This window comes from Rhinoderma darwinii, chromosome 11 (assembly GCF_050947455.1).
Source record: "Rhinoderma darwinii isolate aRhiDar2 chromosome 11, aRhiDar2.hap1, whole genome shotgun sequence".
NCBI lineage: Eukaryota > Metazoa > Chordata > Amphibia > Anura > Rhinodermatidae > Rhinoderma > Rhinoderma darwinii.
In genome coordinates, this window is record NC_134697.1 from 45789414 (window position 1) to 45810649 (window position 21236).

General features: G+C 40.6%; 1 protein-coding gene across 2 annotated transcripts in view; it reads right to left on the bottom strand.

Annotated features, from left to right (window-relative positions):
- The window catches only part of PRKG1 (protein kinase cGMP-dependent 1), a 699395-nt gene that overhangs the window by 174671 nt on the left and 503488 nt on the right, over window positions 1-21236 (bottom strand). For both annotated transcript variants that reach the window (XM_075841194.1, XM_075841192.1), the window contains exon 4: window positions 16583-16688. In XM_075841194.1, the coding sequence (XP_075697309.1) occupies window positions 16583-16688 (106 nt within the window). The remainder of the gene's footprint in view (window positions 1-16582; window positions 16689-21236) is intronic.

A 21236-nucleotide genomic window follows, 5' to 3' on the forward strand; every position in this document is an offset into this window, starting at 1 on the left:
AATTGTAAATGCAGCTTTGGACTATTTACAAGTTGTAAATTATGATCAGTACAAGATGAGTAATGCAATGTATTTACAAAGTTACCCAACTTTCAATTTTTTTTTGGACCATGCCAAAAATAATATCTGAAAATCTGGTTCCTAGACCTATATGGTATGTCAGTCACACCAGAGCAGCAGTGATACCTCAGATTGGGTTCACACGACCTATTTTCAGGCGTAAACGAGGCGTATTATGCCTCGATTTACGCCTGAAAATAGGACTACAATACGTCGGCAAACATCTGCCCATTCATTTGAATGGGTATGCCGACGTACTGTGCAGACAACCTGTCATTTACGCGTCGTCACGACGACGCGTAAATTGACTGCCTCGGCAAAGAAGTGCAGGACACTTCTTTGCAACGTAATTTGAGCCGTTCTTCATTGAAGTCAATGAAGAGCAGCTCAAGATTTACGAGCGTCACAGACGCCTCGCATAATGCGAGGAGGAGCTTTTACGTCTGAAACGAGGCAGCTGGTTTCTCCTGAAAACAGTCTGTCTTTTCAGACGTAAAAGCCTCTCATCGTGTGCACATACCCTAAGTTTTTAATTTTGAGTAGCTATAGGCTGTAAAGGGGACCTGTCAGATTTCCCGAGATATGTGTTTTAGTAAATATTTGTATGCCCCATGAAACAATAATTCTGGAGCATCTTTCCTTAGAACTTTGCACTGTACTGTTACGCTAGTATTCCTTCTGGATATGCATGATCAATGGACAATTGGGCTTTACCATTCCGCTTACATATCCCTAAACTGTCAGCACTGATTGGAGAGAGTCGAGGTGTTTAGGGATATGCCTCATTGACAAGGGGAATGGTAACACCTAGTTATTAATTTATTCTTACAATTCCACTAGGAAAACTTGAAAAATAGCAAAACAGAATTCTAAGAAAAGATGCTTCAGAATTATTTTAAAGGGAATGCGAGTACTAAAACAGACATGTCAGAAGAGCACTACGTCAACCTCACTATCAAATGAATCCTGCCTAGTGATAAGCTAAAAATTGCTGCCGGGGAAATGTAGTATTAACTGGTACCCAATCAAATGAATGGTTGTCCTCGCAAGACATGGCCAGACGGAATACCCCAGAGTGTGATCCACTCTTTTTTTTAGCTGTTCACTTCTCTCAATAATAAAAGGGTGTCCTCTGTGCAAGTGACTTCTCTTCCAGGACCTTCGCTTTAGCATGGACGAGGCAGGCAGACACTGGTGAGGTATGTCTCCTGCTGTGCCCACCTACTCCATTCACTTAACTGTAAGGCTATGTTCACACGGGGTATTTTGCAGGAGGAATATCTGCCTCAAAATTCCGTTTGGAAGTTTGAGGCAGATATTCCTCTCCCTGCACGCCGATTTTCGCAGCGATTTTCGCGCCGTTTTTCGCCCGCGGCCATTGAGCGCCGCTGGCATTAAACAGCGCGAAATACGCTTTCTCTGCCTCCCATTGAAGTCAATGGGAGGTCAGAGGCGGAAGCGCCCGAAGATAGGGCATGTTGCTTCTTTTTCCCGCGAGGCAGTTTTACTGCTCGCGGGAAAATGACGCCGACGCCTCCCATTGAAATCAATGGGAGGCATTTTCGGGCCGTTTTTGCCGAGTTTTGCAACGCGGTTTCCGCGTCAAAAAACTCGGCAAAATACTCCGTGTGAACATAGCCCTAGATGGCCCATTTCCCTTATATTTCCACTGGATATAAGGGATAATCTGAAGTAAAGGTGACATCTGTCACTAGGACTATTGCCTGGAATGCCCTAGTAGGTTTTTACCATTAGTGTAATCATATAGGAGATAGGATGTCAGTGCTGAATTGAAATATTTGTACATTTTAGATTAACACACTATATCATAAAAAATAAATATATAAATTCACAAAAAAAATGCAATAAAATTATGGCTTTAAGATCTTCCAAACTTTCCTACTCATAATGAAGTTACGGGTAACGCAATACTCAGGCAGTACTGACCTATAATAATCTGATCTAAAGACTTCAGGGAAATTTTATATTGCAAAGTGCAAGTCAAACCTGGAAGTTTTAGTTAAACCCTGCACAGATCATTCCTCACCATGGCATTAATTGATCATTTTCTCTCCCCGCAACACCCACATTCAGTTTATGACTTTCTCTAAAGGAAAACAGTAGAACTCGCAGACAACTATCCCACATTTATGATATTTTATAGCATGTATGAATATAGAGTAGGCAGGGGCGTAACTAGGAAAGACTGGGCCCCATAGCAAACTTTTGACTGGGGCCCCCCTGTAGGTGCCACACGCAGCCCCCTTATAGATAGTGCCCCTACTGTAGGTTGTGCTATACAGCCCACCCTGTACACAGTGTCACACCCCACTTGTAGCTAGCGCCCCCACCTCCCCCTTTAGATATCGCCATAAAGCCCCGCTGTAGATAGCGCCATACAGCTCCCCCTGTATATAGTGTCACACAGCCCCCCCTGTATATAGTGTCACACAGCCCCCCTCCCTTGTATAAAGTGCCACACAGCCCCTTCCATTAGTAGATAGTGCCACACAGCCCCCTGTAATTTCTGATACAAACCCCTGTAGATTGCGCCACACACAGCCCCCTGTAGATAGCGCCACACAGCCCTCCCCTTGTAAATATTGCCATACAGCCCCCCTAGTAGATAGTGCCATACAGCCTCCTAATAGATAGTCACACAGTCCCCATTTGTAGTGCCAATCAGCCCCCCATGTATATAATGCCACACAGCCCTTCCCTTGTATTAAGTGCCACACAGCCCCCCTTGTATATAGTGCCACACAGCCCCCTCTTGTATTTAGTGCCACAGAGCCCCCTCTTGTATATAGTGCCACACAGCCCCCTTATATATAGTGCCACAAAGCCCCCCTTCCTTGTACATAGTGCCACAATGCCCGCTGTAGATAGCGCCAGACAGAGAACTGTAGATAATGCCACACACTGCCCCCTGTACACACAAGACCCGTGCAGATTGCACCACACAGCCCTCCCCCTTGTAATGTGCCATACAGCTCCCCTAGTAGTGCCACCTAGCTCCCCCCTTGTATATAGTGCCACCTTACTCCCCTCCTTGTATAGTGCCACCCTGCTTCTCTTGTATATAGTGCCACCCTGCTCCCCCCTGTATATAGTGCCACCCTGTTCCTGCCCCTTGTATATAGTGCCACCCTGCTCCCCCCTTGTATATGGTGCCACACTGCTCCCTCCCCTTGTATAAAGTGCCACCCTGCTCCCCCTTTTATATAGTGCCACCATCCTCCCCCCTTGTATAAAGTGCCACCCTGCTTCCACCCTCGTATATAGTGTCACCCTGCTCCCCCTTGTATATAGTGCCACCCTGCTCCCCCCTTGTATATGGTGCCACCCTGCTCCCTCCCCTTGTATATAGTGCCACCCTGCTCCCCCTTTTATATAGTGCCACCATCCTCTCCCCTTGTATAAAGTGCCACCCTGCTCCCCCCTTGTATATAGTGCCACTCTGCTCCCCCCTTGTAAATATTGCAACCATGCTCCCCCTTGTATATAGTGCCACCCTGCTCCCCCCTTTTATATAGTGCCACCCTGTTCCCCCTTATATAAAGTGCCACCCTACTCCCCCTTGTATATAGTGCCACCCTGCTCCCCCTTGTATATATTGCAACCCTGCTCCACCTTGTATATAGTGCCACCCTGCTCCCCCCTTGTATATAGTGCCACCCTGCTCCCCCTTGTATATAGTGCCCCCCCTGCTCCCCCCTTGTATATATTGCCACCCCCCCCCCAAAAAAAAAATATATATATTGTGCTTACCTTGCCCTTTTCCCGCAAAGGAGGGAGCGCTTCACATCCACCGGGCGGGACACATGCGCAGACCAGCGTGATGCAGTGACGTCATCATACCGGCCTACGCACGGAGTCTTCCCAGCGCCTTATAGGCCGCAGCCTATAGTAATCAGCCTATAGTAATCAATTGTATCTGCGTCCTGAAGACACATACAAGATACAAGTGAATGTGGCTGTCGCTAGCGGCGCCACCGGCCATGGGGGGGGGGGCTGTGTCGGTGGGCAGCACGGGCCCCCTCATGCTGTAAAATTATTTTATAATAATAATAATCATAATTTTCTAATTTATGGATACTTATACTATGAAGAGGTAAAGCCAGTGATGCAGCCCTCATGTTCCTGATGTGCAGCCCACAGGTGGTCAAATTCATATGGCGTAGCTGCCTTCCGCAGGATGATCTTCACGTATGAGAGATCCTATACACTCTGCCCAACCATAGGGCTAGGGCTCTACGGTGACACAGAGTAAGCTACAATTTGTGGTGAAATCACCTCATTACTATCACTCACAGGAAATTTTAATGGGGTTGTCCAGGATTAGAAAAACATAGAAGCTTTCTTCCAGAAATAGCGCCACATCTGTCCACAGGTTGTGCCTGGTATTGCAGCTCAGCTCCATTTAAGGTAAAGGGACTGAGCTGCAATACCATACACAACCTGTGTGGCACTGTTTCTGGAAGAAAGTAGCCATGTTTTTCTAATTTTAGCACAAATCACGAGCAACGTGGTGTCACTGTGGAACTATAGGCTGGAGCTACTCTGTTCTCCTTTGTGATATATGTTCTCCATCTCCAAAAGTTGTGTTGTTTATGTAACTGTATATATGTATATATTTTTATGCCTCTGGTCTGCATTCCAACAATACAATATGTATTTTGTCAAAAACAAGAACAGATCTTGGAACCTGTAATTCTATGGCGACAACGCCAATCACAAATATGTGTGTATGTGTGCCCACAGCTTGACCTGGCCCCAGCTAAATGTGATGTATGTCCCTTTGAAGGACTCAAGGACTGCATTTGAGGCCCCCACTATATGGTGGGTTGACCAATGGTTTAAGCTAATTTATTTGACAAGAAAATTTGTAAGGAGATTTCAGAACTATATTAGTCCATGGACTATTCAAAAAAGCCGCTTTTGTATAAAATTCTGTAAATTGTAAAGTCCGCACGCAGACAACCATGGTATTTACTGGGAAGCAGGCAGCGTGCACACCAACGGAATGCAAAATGAAAAGGGTTAAGGATAAGTTTGCCAATACTGCAGATCTCTATTGCTCTCTTGGAAGCTGTTGCTTAGCAACTAGAGAGGATAATCGTTGTGCGTATACAGTTGTGTGCAAAACTTCAGCGATATTGGCAACTTTCCCCAGTACCGAACCACATCAACATTTTCATTATGATTCTGTGTTACACATTCACGCTTCTAAGATTATTCTGTTTAAACTGACTGCAAGAAAATAAAGATGAAATTGACAAACATGAAAACATTCTGCTGCAAATAATTGAATGACTAACTACAATGACATTTAAATCCGCAACTTACAATATACATAAAACGGCTTACTCCGATGTGATAAAAAAGCTAATCAAGGCGGGCGTCAGGCAAAATGATGATTTCAATTGAAAATTATTCCGTTCATAATCGCTTCATGATTTATATCTATATTGCCCATACGCTGCCATGAATTATTCTCCCAATTTTTTAAGGACCTGATCAAGAGTTCTAAAAGTTATATGATCGTTTATAAGTATCTCATCTACTTATGTGGCACTCTGCACCAGACATTGTATACAGGTTTCCTGCCACTTTATGTCAAATTTACAAATAACTGGCATAGTGTGATTATATATTTGTTTAAATTGTGTAACTTCTAGGCCACACCCCTTGACAAGTGTTGGGAAGAAACGTGCAAAATGCATTGATATTCTGAGGTCTACCTTATCCACACATTTAAGCCATAACTGTAACTGTTGTGGTATAAACCTTGTTTAGTAGATTTAAAGGGCATCTTTTGTTTCAGATTTTTTTTTTACCTCTAATCATATAAAAAATATTGAGTGCTGATTAATTCCATATTATAACTATTTTTCGGCTGCCCACAGCAACCACTAAGGGGAGCTTACTGAAGATGGATGTATGCAACTTCTATTGACCTCACTAATACATCTGTCTCCACTTTGCTCCTCATTTAACTAATTTGGCTGTGCCATTTGCTAAGTTTGTCCACGCACTGTAAAGAATTATATAGTACAAAAACCTGAATGACATCTATATATATCACATAAACACAACAAAAATTTGAACAGCACATTCCAACTAAATGATATAAAATGTGTATGCAGGTGCATTTTTGTTCTTCTACTCCTCCTATTCTGCCCTGGGTGATTTTAATTAGTTCAATGCTGGTTCCTACCATCCCCAGGTATATATGTAGGCTTAGTCCCAGAACTGGGTGTATGTGCAGCGTAGGTTCCCACCTTACAGAGGTCGCCTTGTCGTGGCAGGTGGGCAAGCACTTTTTGATCAAATTGTGCACTGAGAGGCTCCCTATTATAAGTAGATTTAGCAGTAATGCATATTTATTTATATTTAGTGGTTTAGGTGCATTAGTGTCGCAGTGTGCTGTCGCCATTTTTTTTCTGCTATATATATATTCTCACAAGATGCTATGACCAAAAAATAGACTTAATAGAGTTAAAGCACGAGAAGCATCATTGCCCTGGCAAAGATTTCAGTGGATGCTGAATCCAAAGAGGTCATTGCTTTACAATAGGAGCTAGGAATTTTGGCTTAGGGTTCGGCTCCTGTTTAAGGTCATGGTCTTACAACATGAAGGTAGTGCTATTATTTTAAGGGTTGGAGGTCCCTTGGCATCTCAGTGCTTGCATTGATTTTCCAACAAGTTTGTCGTCTAGCACAACTTATGCTATCATGACATTTCATAAACAGTTAAATAACAAATCAGTTCTGCTGTATAGTTTGTGTGTGCGTGTATATAGAAAATAGCTCTCCCCAGAAGGAAGAAAACTGTCGGATTAGTGCCATATATAGGTGACTACCCAGTAACTCCATGTCCATGTAAGAGTCTTTAAAGGGGTTTTCCACAACCAGACAACTAAGGACCTATCCACAGACCCCGCACCGATCAGCCACTCCGGCTGCCTCCAGGCGCCATATGTTTTGAACGGAATGCAGTAGTTGGAGCTGGAAGCAGATGGCTCCAACCACTGCATAGCGGGTGATCTGCAGAACTGCAGCTCTGCTCCTATTATCTATCTATCTATCTATCTATCTATCTATCTATCTATCTATCTATCTATCTATCTATCTATCTATCTATCTATCTTTTGTAAGAAAAAAATGCAGCTCCCTTTTTAAATCCAAAATATCTAGTAAAGCTAGGAAATTGATAAGCTTCTGTGTCAGAGTTCTAAATGTGAAAATTAATCATGTTTAATTTCAATTGCTGTTCAGAAAATCTATCCTGGAAAGAAAACTTTTTGATGGATAAGAGGAAAGAGCAGTCCCTAAAGGTTGCAGCCTTTGATATTGCCAGCAAATGCCTTATTACTAGTCACCACCTGTGGTCTATATAGCACAGTGTGTGATTTCTATTTTGATGCATCATAGTCTTGTTTAACAAGCGGTTTCCTGCCAGACACATCAATTTATCATCCTAGTGAGGTCCTGTGTAGCCCCTCACACAACGCAAGGGTTTACAATTCCTTCTGAAAACACCTGCCCTCCCCATATTGCTTTCAATCACAGATCACAATGCAGAATCCGCTGGATCTGCAGGGTCACTGGAACGCGGTCAGGAAAAGCATAACCTTGAATTAATTTGTTAGTGTTTTGTTTTTTTCTTTATTACTAACAATATTATAGGGCTAAATATAAAACCATTCTTACATGCAGTGAATATTCCCACTAAAGAGCAGAAAAAATACCTAGTGGTTCATCTCATCTTAAAGAGGACCTGTCACCAGGTCCTAACAGCTAACTTACTTATATTTACTTTAGCCCACTATCTATCTATCTATCTATCTATCTATCTATCTATCTATCTATCTATCTATCTATCTATCTATCTATCTATCTATCTATCTAGTGGCGTAACTACCGCTGCAGCAGCCGTAGCGCCGGCACGTGCCCCCCCTCCCTTGGCCGGAGGCTCCGCTAGCAGCCGCCATGGCTGCTACAGCGCGGCGCCACTGAAGGGGTTGTTCCTACAAAAGACATGTATCCCCTATCCACAGGATAGGGGATACATGTGGGATCGCTGAGACGCCCAGCTATAAGGAGAACGGGGGACCGAAAGTCCCTCGAAGTTCTCCATGACAGATCTCAGACTTCCGGAGTCTCTCGGCAGCTCCATAGAACTGAATTATGCACCGGTCGCGCTTGTGCGCATGCGTGACCAGCGTTCCTTTCATTTTTATTGAACTGTGCAGACCCTGGAAGTCAGAGGTTTGTCATGGAGAACTTCGGTGGGCTTTCGGTCCCCTGTTCTCCTAATCGCTGCCAGCAATCACACATGTATCCCCTATCATGAGGATAGGGGATGCATGTCTTTTGTAGGACAAACACTAGGCTGTTTTTTTTGGGGGGGCCTGCATGGTGTTACCTACAGGGGGGTTTAGGACTGTATGGCGTTATCTCAAGGGGGGGTTTGAGGCTGTATGGCGTTATCTACAGGTGGGCTGCATGGCGTTATCTACAGGTGGGCTGTATGGCGTTATCTACAGGGGGGCTGTATGGCGTTATCTACAGGGGGGCTGTATGGCGTTATCTACAGGGGGCTGTATGGCGTTATCTATAGGGGGCTGTATGGCGTTATCTACAGAGGGGCTGTATGGCGTTATCTACAGGGGGGGCTGTATGGCGTTATCTACAGGGGGGCTGTATGGCGTTATCTACAGGGGGCTGTATGGCGTTATCTACAGGGGGGGCTGTATGGCGTTATCTACAGGGGGCTGTATGGCGTTATCTACAGGGGGGGCTGTATGGCGTTATCTACAGGGGGGCTGTATGGCGTTATCTACAGGGGGGCTGTATGGAGTTATCTACAGGGGGCTGTATGGCGTTATCTACAGGGGGCTGTATGGCGTTATCTACAGGGGGGCTGTATGGCCTTATCTACAGGGGGGTCTGTATGGCGTTATCTACAAGAGGGCTGTATGACGTTATCTACAGGGGGCTGTATGGTGCTATCTATAGGGGGCGCTGTGTGGCGGAATCTATAGGGAGGCACATCTACAAGGGGAGGTTGTGTGATACCCAGGGGAGGGGGGGGGCCCCAGTCAAAAGTTTGCTACGGGGCCCAGTCTTTCCTAGTTACGCCCCTCTATCTATCTATCTATCTCATATCTATCTATTTATCTCATAACTAATTAGCTAATTTATCTATCTATCTATATATCTATCTCATAACTAATTAGGCACCTATAATCTATCTATCTATCTATCTATCTATCTATCTATCTCATATCTATCTATCTATCTATCTATCTATCTATCTATCTATCTATCTATCTATCTATCTATCACATAACTAATTAGGCGCCTATAATCCATCTATTTATCTATCTATCTATCTATCTATCTATCTATCTATCTATCTATCTATCTATCTATCTATCTATCTATCTATCTATCTATCTATCCAACTATTATCTATCTATCTATCTATCTATCTATCTATCTATCTATCTATCTATCTATCTATCTATCTATCTATCTATCTATCTATCTATCTATCTATCTCATAACTAATTAGGCGACTATATTCTATCTATCTATCTATCTATCTATCTATCTATCTATCTATCTATCTATCTATCTATCTATCTATCTATCTCATAACTAATTAGGCGACTATATTCTATCTATCTATCTATCTATCTATCTATCTATCTATCTATCTATCTATCTATCTATCTATCTATCTATCTATCTATCTATCTATCTATCTATCTATCTATCTATCTATCTAATAACTAATTAGATGCCTATAATCTATCTATCTATCTATCTATCTATCTAATATCTATCTAATATCTATCTATCTATCTATCTATCTATCTATCTATCTATCTATCTATCTATCTATCTATCTATCTATCTATCTATCTATCTATCTATCTATCTATCTCATAACTAATTAGGCGACTATATTCTATCTATCTATCTATCTATCTATCTATCTATCTATCTATCTATCTATCTATCTATCTATCTATCTATCTATCTATCTATCTATCTAATAACTAATTAGATGCCTATAATCTATCTATCTATTTATCCAACTATCTATCTATTTATCCAACTATCTATCTATCTATCTATCTATCTATCTATCTATCTATCTATCTATCTATCTATCTATCTATCTATCTATCTAATAACTAATTAGGCGACTATATTCTATCTATCTATCTATCTATCTATCTATCTATCTATCTATCTATCTATCTATCTATCTATCTATCTATCTATCTATCTATCTATCTATCTATCTATCTATCCAACTATTATCTATCTATCTATCTATCTATCTATCTATCTATCTATCTATCTATCTATCTATCTATCTATCTATCTATCTTCTATCTATCTATCTATCTATCTATCTATCTATCTATCTATCTATCTATCTATCTATCTATCTATCTATCTATCATCTATCTATCTATCTATCTATCTATCTATCTATCTATCTATCTATCTATCTATCTATCTATCTATCTATCTATCTATCTATCTATCTATCTATCTATCTTCTATCTATCATCTATCCTATCTATCTATCCATCTATCTATCTATCTATCTATCTATCTATCTATCTATCTATCTATCTATCTATCTATCTATCTATCTATCTATCTATCTATCTATCTATCATTTAGCTATCTATAATTTATCTACCTGTCTGTCTATCTATCTTTCTATCTATTTATCGATCTATCAATCTAATATATATCTAATCATTAGATATATTCATTATCTATCTAATAAATATCAATCCATCTATCTATGTATTCATCTTTCTATCAATGCATCTCTTTATCTATCTAAGGAAAGAACATGTATTTATAGCAGAACTAATATAGGAAGCTCCAGTTTAGGCTTTAACTTATAAAACATTAGCAGAATGAACTGTGGAGCTAATCTACAATGTAGCAGCTTTTGTAGGAAGAAACACTTGGCTTCTCTTGCAAAACTAATGCATTATTTAAATAGTGAAGGGCAGCGACGCCAGTGCATATTACAGGCATTTAAATGCACAGACACAATTGCGCAGAACTTTCTAAATTCAGAAACTCACTTGACAATTCTGAAACAATGAAATCTGTCATTAACAGAAAATACACAGTCCTTCTTCATTAAATATTTAGTGTTTGCTGTACAATTTACAATTGCTTAAAATCATTCTGCTAAATAGAATGCTGTTGTATTTTGGTAAATGCAGGTTTTTTTTCTTGCATCTCTTAGGAATATTTAAATGACAACCTTTGGCATTGCTTTACCCCATTGTTCAGGGAATGCTCAATGATCAACATGTATTTGGCATTGATATAAGCAAATAAGTCTTCAGTGGACAGTTAGCAAATGGCAGCTTGTGATCCGCTGGCACATCTGTGGTATTAGACTTCATTTCAGTTCTGCTTGGGTGAGTGGGTGGCTGTGCTCTGCGACTCATGGCAAGGCAGCCTTCAAAAGAAAACTTCTCCAAGAGAACTTTGTGTGCATGGACTATAAAGTGAATTTGAAATAATAGAAAAACATGATTATAGAAATGAGCACCATCCCCCCTGACTGCATTGTGACAGGAGTATTGGAAATTAATCGGGGATAATTGCATTGTTTTTCTTGCACTAAAGGGATTTTATTTCTCCAAAGTGTCATCTTTTATTTAAGCAGATAATTCATTAATGACCTTTGATCACTGTATTTCGGGAGTGCACGGGTAATAATAGATGTCAGCTATTAGAGAATCTAGGTGAAGGCCACACATGTAGCAGTTGCCGTCAACCGAGACGTGGTCACAATGCTAACGAAAACAGGACCGACATCTGATTTCACCGCAAATCAACGCAGTATTTCATATTGATTGTTAAGGCCTCGCGGCTTTGCTCATAAACAGCGGATTTACTAACAAAGCTGCATGACCAATAGCAATCAGTTTTTAAAAAAACAACCAGTTGATTTGTGGTAAAATCGCGTTTTGGTGAAGTCTTTGGCCACACTGCAGCCTCATCTAGGCCATCCAGCGGATGCTACATGTGGACTACCCTAATCCAGTCCTTTAAACACAATTTTAAGACTTGTTGTTTCACATGTGAGCCATCTTGGTACACTAGCCCGATGGATTCCAAAAGGGTGTCCTTTAAGCCTCCATTGAGCGATATACATCAGTACATCACAAAAAAAGGTATGAAACAGCATAGTAGATTCCATACAATGGAATCCAGTAAAAGAGCGTATAACGTTCATGGGAGCCTATGGGTCACATATATTGGCATCCGTCACAGGCATCTGATAACATCTAGGTCATGAGCTTTTCCTGGAGTATACAGTACCATAAACAGAACCAAAAATTGTCATGTGAACAGGGCCTTAGAATGGTTTCCCTATTTTTTTGGGTTGTTCTGATATATAATGTCTCAGGTGATCAGGGCGGCAATTGTGACAGTTTAGTTAGGCATGGGCGGGGTTTTTTTTTTGCTTTCTTAGCATTTTATTTTACTTTTTTTTGTTTGTTTGCTTTTTATTATGCCATTTTCTACTGTAACTGGAGTATCACAGGAGCCATGGCTACAAGGCAAAACTCTATGTGGACATCAGTCCCTGGCAGAACTGTTCTGGATCTGCCATGCAGAGGTTCACCCGGCATCGCCGTTGCCTCTCAGTAACCGATGTGTAAGCTGCAGAACAGAAGTCAGAAACAGTAAGGGTATGTTCACACGCAAACGTAAAATACGTCTGAAATTACAGAGCTGCTTTCAGGCAAAAACAGCTCCTAAATTTCAGACGTAATTGCTCGTACTCGCGTTTATGGACGTAATTGGAGCTGTTTTTCAATGGAGTCAATGAAAAATGGCTCCAATTACGTCCCAAGAAGTGACATGCACTTCTTTGAGGCGGCCGTCTTTTTACACGCTGTCTTTTGACAGCGGCGCGTAAATAAAAAGCCTGTCTGCACAGAACACCGTAAGACCTATTGAATTCAATGGACAGATGTTTGCTGACTGTTTGGAGCCGTTTTTTCATCCGTAATTCCAGGCGTAAAATGCCTGAATTACGTCTGTAAATAGGGGGCGTGTGAACATACCCTTAGAAACCACTTTTCTTCAGAGTTCAGAGTCAACTGGGCACCCGACCTGCTCCTGCTATAATGCAGGGATGTCATATGTTACTGAAACTTGGCACTAGGATCAGATCAAAGCCTTATCACTTGCTGATAAAACTTAGATTATGACTAGCTGGGTTTGCAGGGTCAGACTAACAACTTCTATTAAAGCAATAATTAAAGACAGTAGGTTTGTCGCTAAGAGGTGTCATTTCGAAGCTTCACAGCCTCAATACAAAATCTGTAACAGGGCTGCCCACCTACCATGTATCATTTATAATAGTGGTGCCTTCTTATGTGGCAAAGGGACCTTTGGGTCCCTCAAGGGATTAGGTCTCGGCTGCACCCTATAGATGGCCCCTGTTATTAAACTGTTCAAATTTGAGGACATCTAAAAAAACTTTTCGAAAATGATGTCGTTGCCAAGGCAAAAAAAAAGCCATTTATATCCTCGTAAACTGCTACAAGTGACAGATGAAGATGAGTTGCCATTGGCAACATCTTAACTTTCCTGTGCCCTAATTTTCATTAATGTCACAGATGCGTAGAAATTCTGACGACAGAAATATTATTCTAAGAGTTTGGGGTGTTTTGTGCTGAGAGAATATAAAGTGTCTGGCTGTGCACATTGAGATAAGAGATTACTAGATTAATTCTTGTGCTCTATAACCATGAGCTAAACTGTATTTAGATAATATATAGCTGGCAGTATTAAGGTCTTGTCCATATTAAGTCTGACAGTTGTCAGAAAAAGCTCCATTGTGGTCAAAGGTTAAAGAGCTTAGTATGCAAAATATCTCCTTTGAAAACAAATCAGAAATCTGTGAAGAGAAAATCCTTTTCCACATTCATCTCCTTAATCCATTGCAGTTTTGGGTCAGCATTTTTGAATCCTTAAGACTATGGAAGGGAAATGCAGATAAATATTGTATGTGTAAAAGCTAAAGTTTGAATATTAATGTGCTGCTAAAACATATTCTCCACTCAGTCAACATTAATGTAGGGACTCCTGGCTGACAGAATGGCCACAGTCAAATTATTCCTGGCAGTAGAGAGCATTTTAGGTGAGTTTAAAGCATATGTTCACCACTAGACATCAATTTATAGTTTATATATAGGCATAAGTTAGCAAAAAAGTGGAATAACTTTGCAATTTCATTGATTCACACTAAACCTAAACTACGGACAGTTTTAGAGCCCAGAGCTGTATTCACAATTCTGCTACTGAAGTAGTTGACAGTTTACCAGTAGGCTCGGCTCCTATAATGTTTTCTGCTGCAATGCATTCTGGGAAACAATTTTTAGTTCTCTCAGATTTCTGTACACTGCCTGGTGTTAAAGGCCTAAAGGATTTTTATTTAATACATCACTGTTTTATGTGATATTTAAAAAAACTCAAACTTAAATTAACTTTTATTAAAAAAAAATTATTATTTTTTTACTTTTTAAAGTACAGCTTCTAAGTATCCTGTATACATAGAAGCTGTATTGTTCTATCAGAGCCATGGCCATCAGTTTAGCTGAAATGACGGTCCGGCTGAAAGCTGGTACTGCATGACAAACAGGATCCAGCTAATAGCGATCTAAGTTATGAACTTGCAAATGCGTGTTTGAGATAGGGAAATCAGAAAATCAGATTGGGGACCCATTGGGGACTATAGAAGCTACAGTGGAGGAAATAAGTATTTGATCCCTTGCTGATTTTGTAAGTTTGCCCACTGTCAAAGACATGAACAGTCTAGAATTTTTAGGTTAGGTTAATTTTACCAGTGAGAGATAGATTATATTAAAAAAAAACCTGAAAATCACATAGTCAAAATTATATATATTTATTTGCATTGTGCACAGAGAAATAAGTATTTGATCCCCTACCAACCATTAAGAGTTCAGCCTCCTCCAGACCAGTTACACGCTCCAAATCAACTTGGTGCCTGCATTAAAGACAGCTGTCTTACATGGTCACCTGTATAAAAGACTCCTGTCCACAGACTCAATTACTCAGTCTGACTCTAACCTCTACAACATGGGCATGACCAAAGAGCTTTCTAAGGATGTCAGGGACAAGATCATAGACCTGCACAAGGCTGGAATGGGCTACAAAACCATAAGTAAGACGCTGGGTGAGAAGGAGACAACTGTTGGTGCAATAGTAAGAAAATGGAAGACATACAAAATGACTGTCAATCGACATCGATCTGGGGCTCCATGCAAAATCTCACCTCGTGGGGTATCCTTGATCCTGAGGAAGGTGAGAGCTCAACCGAAAACTACACGGGGGGAACATGTTAATGATCTCAAGGCAGCTGGGACCACAGTCACCAAGAAAACCATTGGTAACACATTACGCCGTAATGGATTAAAATCCTGCAGTGCCCGCAAGGTCCCCCTGCTCAAGAAGGCACATGTACAGGCCCGTCTGAAGTTTGCAAATGAACATCTGGATGATTCTGAGAGTGATTGGGAGAAGGTGCTGTGGTCAGATGAGACTAAAATTGAGCTCTTTGGCATTAACTCAACTCACCGTGTTTGGAGGAAGAGAAATGCTGCCTATGACCCAAAGAGCACCGTCCCCACTGTCAAGCATGGAGGTGGAAACATTATGTTTTGGGGGTGTTTCTCTGCTAAGGGCACAGGACTACTTCACCGCATCAATGGGAGAATGGATGGAGCCATGTACCGTCAAATCCTGAGTGACAACCTCCTTCCCTCCACCAGGACATTAAAAATGGCTCGTGGCTGGGTCTTCCAGCATGACAATGACCCGAAACATACAGCCAAGGCAACAAAGGAGTGGCTCAAAAAGAAGCACATTAAGGTCATGGAGTGGCCTAGCCAGTCTCCAGACCTTAATCCCATCGAAAACTTATGGAGGGAGCTGAAGATCCGAGTTGCCAAGCGACAGCCTCGAAATCTTAATGATTTACAGATGATCTGCAAAGAGGAGTGGGCCAAAATTCCATCTAACATGTGTGCAAACCTCATCATCAACTACAAAAAATGTCTGACTGCTGTGCTTGCCAACAAGGGTTTTGCCACCAAGTATTAAGTCTTGTTTGCCAAAGGGATCAAATACTTATTTCTCTGTGCACAATGCAAATAAATATATATAATTGTGACAATGTGATTTTCTGTGTTTTTTTTAAATTTAATCTATCTCTCACTGGTAAAATTAACCTAGCCTAAAAATTCTAGACTGTTCATGTCTTTGACAGTGGGCAAACTTACAAAATCAGCAAGGGATCAAATACTTATTTCCTCCACTGTATATGGCAAAATAGCTCATTGTATCTCCACTAATGTATTACTGTGCACGGAATGCGCTAATTAAAACTAAAAATAACCAATTAGATTTTTTTTAAATGTACCTTTTTAAAAACTCCATATATTCGGTGTGTTTGATGAGCCCCGTCCGCATCATGATAGTTTGAAAACATTGTCGATCGATTGCCCATAGTTTCACATTTGTAAGTGCTACAAGAAAAATGAAAAACAATTATTAACAATTATTTCTTTATTTATGTATCTAAATGAACAGTAATCTATACACAAGTAAAGAAAATGCATTACATTCATAATGTCACCTGTGTGCAATCAATTTTAATGGGGGGCTCTTTTTTCATGTACACGTACTATTAAATTCCCATGTTCCCTGTCCTTGTGTTTTCTAATTTAGCTGCTTGATCTATAATTGCAGTGGACATTATATATATATATATATATATATATATATATATATATATATATATATATATATATATGACTTTCTTTGTTCTCCCTATGGCTCAGTTAAAATTTTACAGTAGATGTAGTAGTGTTCATTTTGTTTGAAACATTTGGCTGCTTTATTTGTATATTGTAAATACTCTCTATAGCCATATAATGTAGTTGGTTTATCTGTGGTTCTATGTTAAACTACTGATAATGCAAATCCTGATCAGTTGGGCTAAATGACAAACTAAGCTCTGCTACATCTGTACTTACAAGATATCGATATACAAACATTACATATGGGTTTTATCATTTATTAACATTCGGTAGCTAAAAAAATCAGTTCACTTCTCGAGAAATTGAAAACCTGGACTAAAAGAGAGACATAATTAAAAACACACAAATGAGATTAATTATATTTTGGATTCTGCTACTATAACATCTGGGTCCCAGACATATGAAGTAAGAAATGTGCATAACAACCGTCTCTCTCTAATAGGTACAGAAGGGGCTCATTTTTCCTTCTGTTTCTCTTTTTCAAGAACCCTTGAAACCCATAAAAAGTTGGATTCAATTTCGCAACTCTTTTAGTATAGATTCTTTATGCTGGTTACAAGTGAAGTAAGGATTGAAAAGCGAGACAATAATGCTGCATATATATTTCTATGTAATATAGCTATACTAAGATATAACATTGCGCTATAGAACCATTTCTTATATATGTATCATTTATATAACCTTTATATAATCTTAAGGCCAGAATCGCACACACAGTTTTTTGTGACAGTTTTTAGCTCAGTTTTTTTTAGCCAAATACAGAAGTGGACACAAAAGAAAGAAGATGCATCAGTGTTTTCTTTATACCTTTCATTCCTTTTGGATCCACTTCTGTCTTTAGCCCAAAAACGACCACAAAAACGACATCAAAGCCGTGTGTGTGACCCTGGCCTTAATTGTACTTCTTTTCAACTACTTTTATCAGCAGAGACCTTATGGAAAATGTGTCCTGTTCTCCACCCGGTTTCCCTTTACCCTTTCCCCGTTAATGTATCTCCAGCTACTTTTGAAAACAATAAAGAATTTATAAAAAAAAGTTGACTACCATCTTGTGACTGCAGTAATCTTCTCAGTACATTCAGTGACATTTCCGAAACCCCATCGGCAAACTATTTTTTTTAAATTGTTTTCTTTTTACAAAGGAGATGCTATGAAGCGAGGTCTTCTGGATATTTTACATTTGAAACAATCATTTAAAAAAATACTAAAATTCAATAAAGATCATCTTAGAAGCATGGTGTGCAGAGGACTCGGACAGCATTATCAAAAATCTCCACTGATCTGCTGAATGAAGGGGACGCAGCGGATTATTCCTGGAAAACATCTTTGTTGACAAAGGAGTTCATTTCTGCAGACTTTATGTTGAGTATAAATGTTGCAAATATCTCGTATCTTATAAAAGGGCTTATCCAATTTCCAAATCTTCTGATACGCCATGTAGACACGTCAGAAGACAACATTGGTGGTGATCATAGATCGGCAATACCCTTATCAGGTTAATGGGTATGTACAGATGTAGTATTCTTTAACTTAACTTGACTCTTAATGCGTTAAATTCTCTGTGGTAAGAAACTTTAACTTCTTTAATGTCTTTTCCATGGCTTCTTGTTGTGTGAGATAATGCTGCAGGAAGTCGACTACGGTAATGATTCTGTCAAAATGACAGAATCCTTAAACAACGGTGACAAATGGAAACCATTTGAACCAGATCCGTCACCATTGAAATCAATGGTGATGCAAATGGAAACCTATGGTTTCCGTTTGTTTCAGTTTGGATTCCGTTCATGGAATGATGGAAAGGTGGACGGAACTCATGAACGGAGTCCCAACACAGATGTGAACGAAGCCTTAGGGCATGACCACACATGGCGGAATTCCTCCGCAACTGTCCGCATCAATGCCGCACCTAATCCGGGTTGCGGATTACGGCTGCGGATCTGCACAAAATGTGCAGAAAATTGATGCGGACTGGCCGCTGCGGACTGCAGGAAAAGTGCTTCCCTTCTCCCTATCAGTGCAGGATAGAGAGAAGGGACAGCACTTTCCCTAGTGAAAGTAAAAGAAATTCATACTTACCGCCCGTTGTCTTGATGACGCGTCCCTCCTTCGGCATCCAGCCCGACCTCCCTGGATGACGCGCCAGTCCATGTGACCGCTGCAGCCTGTGCTTGGCCTGTGATTGGCTGCAGCCGTCACTTACACTGAAACGTCATCCTGGGAGGCCGGACTGGAGACAGAAACAGGGAGTTCTCGGTAAGTACGAACTTCATTTTTTTTTACAGATACATGTATATTGGGATCGGTAGTCACTGTCCCGGGTGCAGAAACAGTTACTGCCGATCGCTTAACTCTTTCAGCACCCTGGACAGTGACTATTTACTGACGTCTCCTAGCAACGCTCCCGTCATTACGGGAGCCCCATTGACTTCCTCAGTCTGGCTGTAGACCTAGAAATACATAGGTCCAGCCAGAATGAAGAAATGTCAAGTAAAAAAAGCAAGACGCATCCGCAGCACACATGACATGTGCATGACAGCTGCGGACTTCATTGCGGAACTTTGAATCTCCATTGAAGTCAATGGAGAAATTCCGCCATGAGTCCGCCACTGCTCCGCAACAGACAGAGCATGCTGCGGACACCAAATTCCGCTCCGCAGCCTATGCTCCGCAGCGGAATTGTACGCATCGTGTAAACGAACACTGCTAAATTAAAGTGAAAGTCAATGTAGAAACGGCTCCGCTGCGGATTAACGCTGCGGAGTGTCCGCAGCGGAATTTAAGTGCAATTCCGCCATGTGTGAACCCGCCCTTACTCTCTACCATCTGCACTCTCTTCTACTATTTCTACTATTCGTAGGTTAGCAAGGAGAAGGGGCAGAGCAAGTGAAGTAACACGTTTGCAGAATCAGACTACACACATGATTTGTGTAGGGTCTGTAACCATGGACCCATAAGTCTGCATAATGGCTGTATATAAGACTATTTGCAAAGTCGCTTACATTTTTTTTTAAGATTCATTGGAGCAGTAAAAATTAGTTGAAAAAATGTACGTAAGTCTTAATGCTGATTTAAAGGTGCATTATCTGCACATACGTGAGTCAAATGGATGAAGTTATAAAACCTCTTTACATGTTTCTGGAGTATATTCATCATTTATCATTACTGATTCACTAGCCATTTGTAGTCTTAATAGACTACAATAGATATAGTGTCTCTAAAAGGTAGAACTACTGAAATCAAGGATACTTCACTTGCATACTTGATGTCAAAATCACAAGGAAAATGGTCACTTATGAAACTAAGTGCAGTTATTTTTGCATCTTAGAACCTGTTGGTGTGGCACTATTCCTAGAGAAGAAAGAATAGTGCGTAATGAAGCACAATGGCCCTATAGCCACTTGTCTTCTAGTACGCAGTCCATACAGGGGTATAACTATGCGAGGTGCACTTGCTCCCGGGTAATGTTGCCTGAGGGGGTCCAAAAGTCCTTCTGACCCATACGAGGAAACCACTACTAAAAATAATGTATCGTAGTGGAGGGCCCCGTTACACAGGTCTGGATTATAGGGAGGTAACAAGGGGCATGTGCCCGCATGTGCAACCACTTCTTTTAACTGTAGCAGCTACAAGTGGTTAAGTGGTCCAAGTCTCAGAGGTTGGATGGAGCCCCAACCAACCTTAATTCGGCCCTGCTCTTACAGATTTTGTACTGGTGCCGAAGAGCTTCCAGTTAACCCTCTGAGTCCACAATTTGTATGTGTTGGGTATTAGCCACCTTGAATGACTGGTGTTTACTACACAAGCAGAATTATAAATGAATTGTAAGTTGCATGGAAACATGCACAATCTATAGCTCTTGACAAGCTGTAAGACCTCTAGTGTAGCATTACACAGCACTCTGCCACGCTTGGTTTGCAAACTGCTCTTAAGGGTTTGACATTTAGGCAGCAATCTGCACAGCAGGGTAAATGAAGAAACATTAATATTGGCTAAAAGACATAAAGATCATGGATTGAATACACTTGCTTAATATGTTTAACTGCAGGCATTGTATGTACCACTGTGATTTCTCAGAGAGTGGCACAAACCGTAAATGTCACAAATTATATAAATAATTAGTATGAGTACTGTAGCTACATAACAATTCCTAACATATAAGGGACCCATAGAAGCAGAAATAGAGTATTATGGGCTTCAAAGACCCACATAGATAGGTAATGGCTCCAAAAAGTCATTATTCCAATATGTTCCACT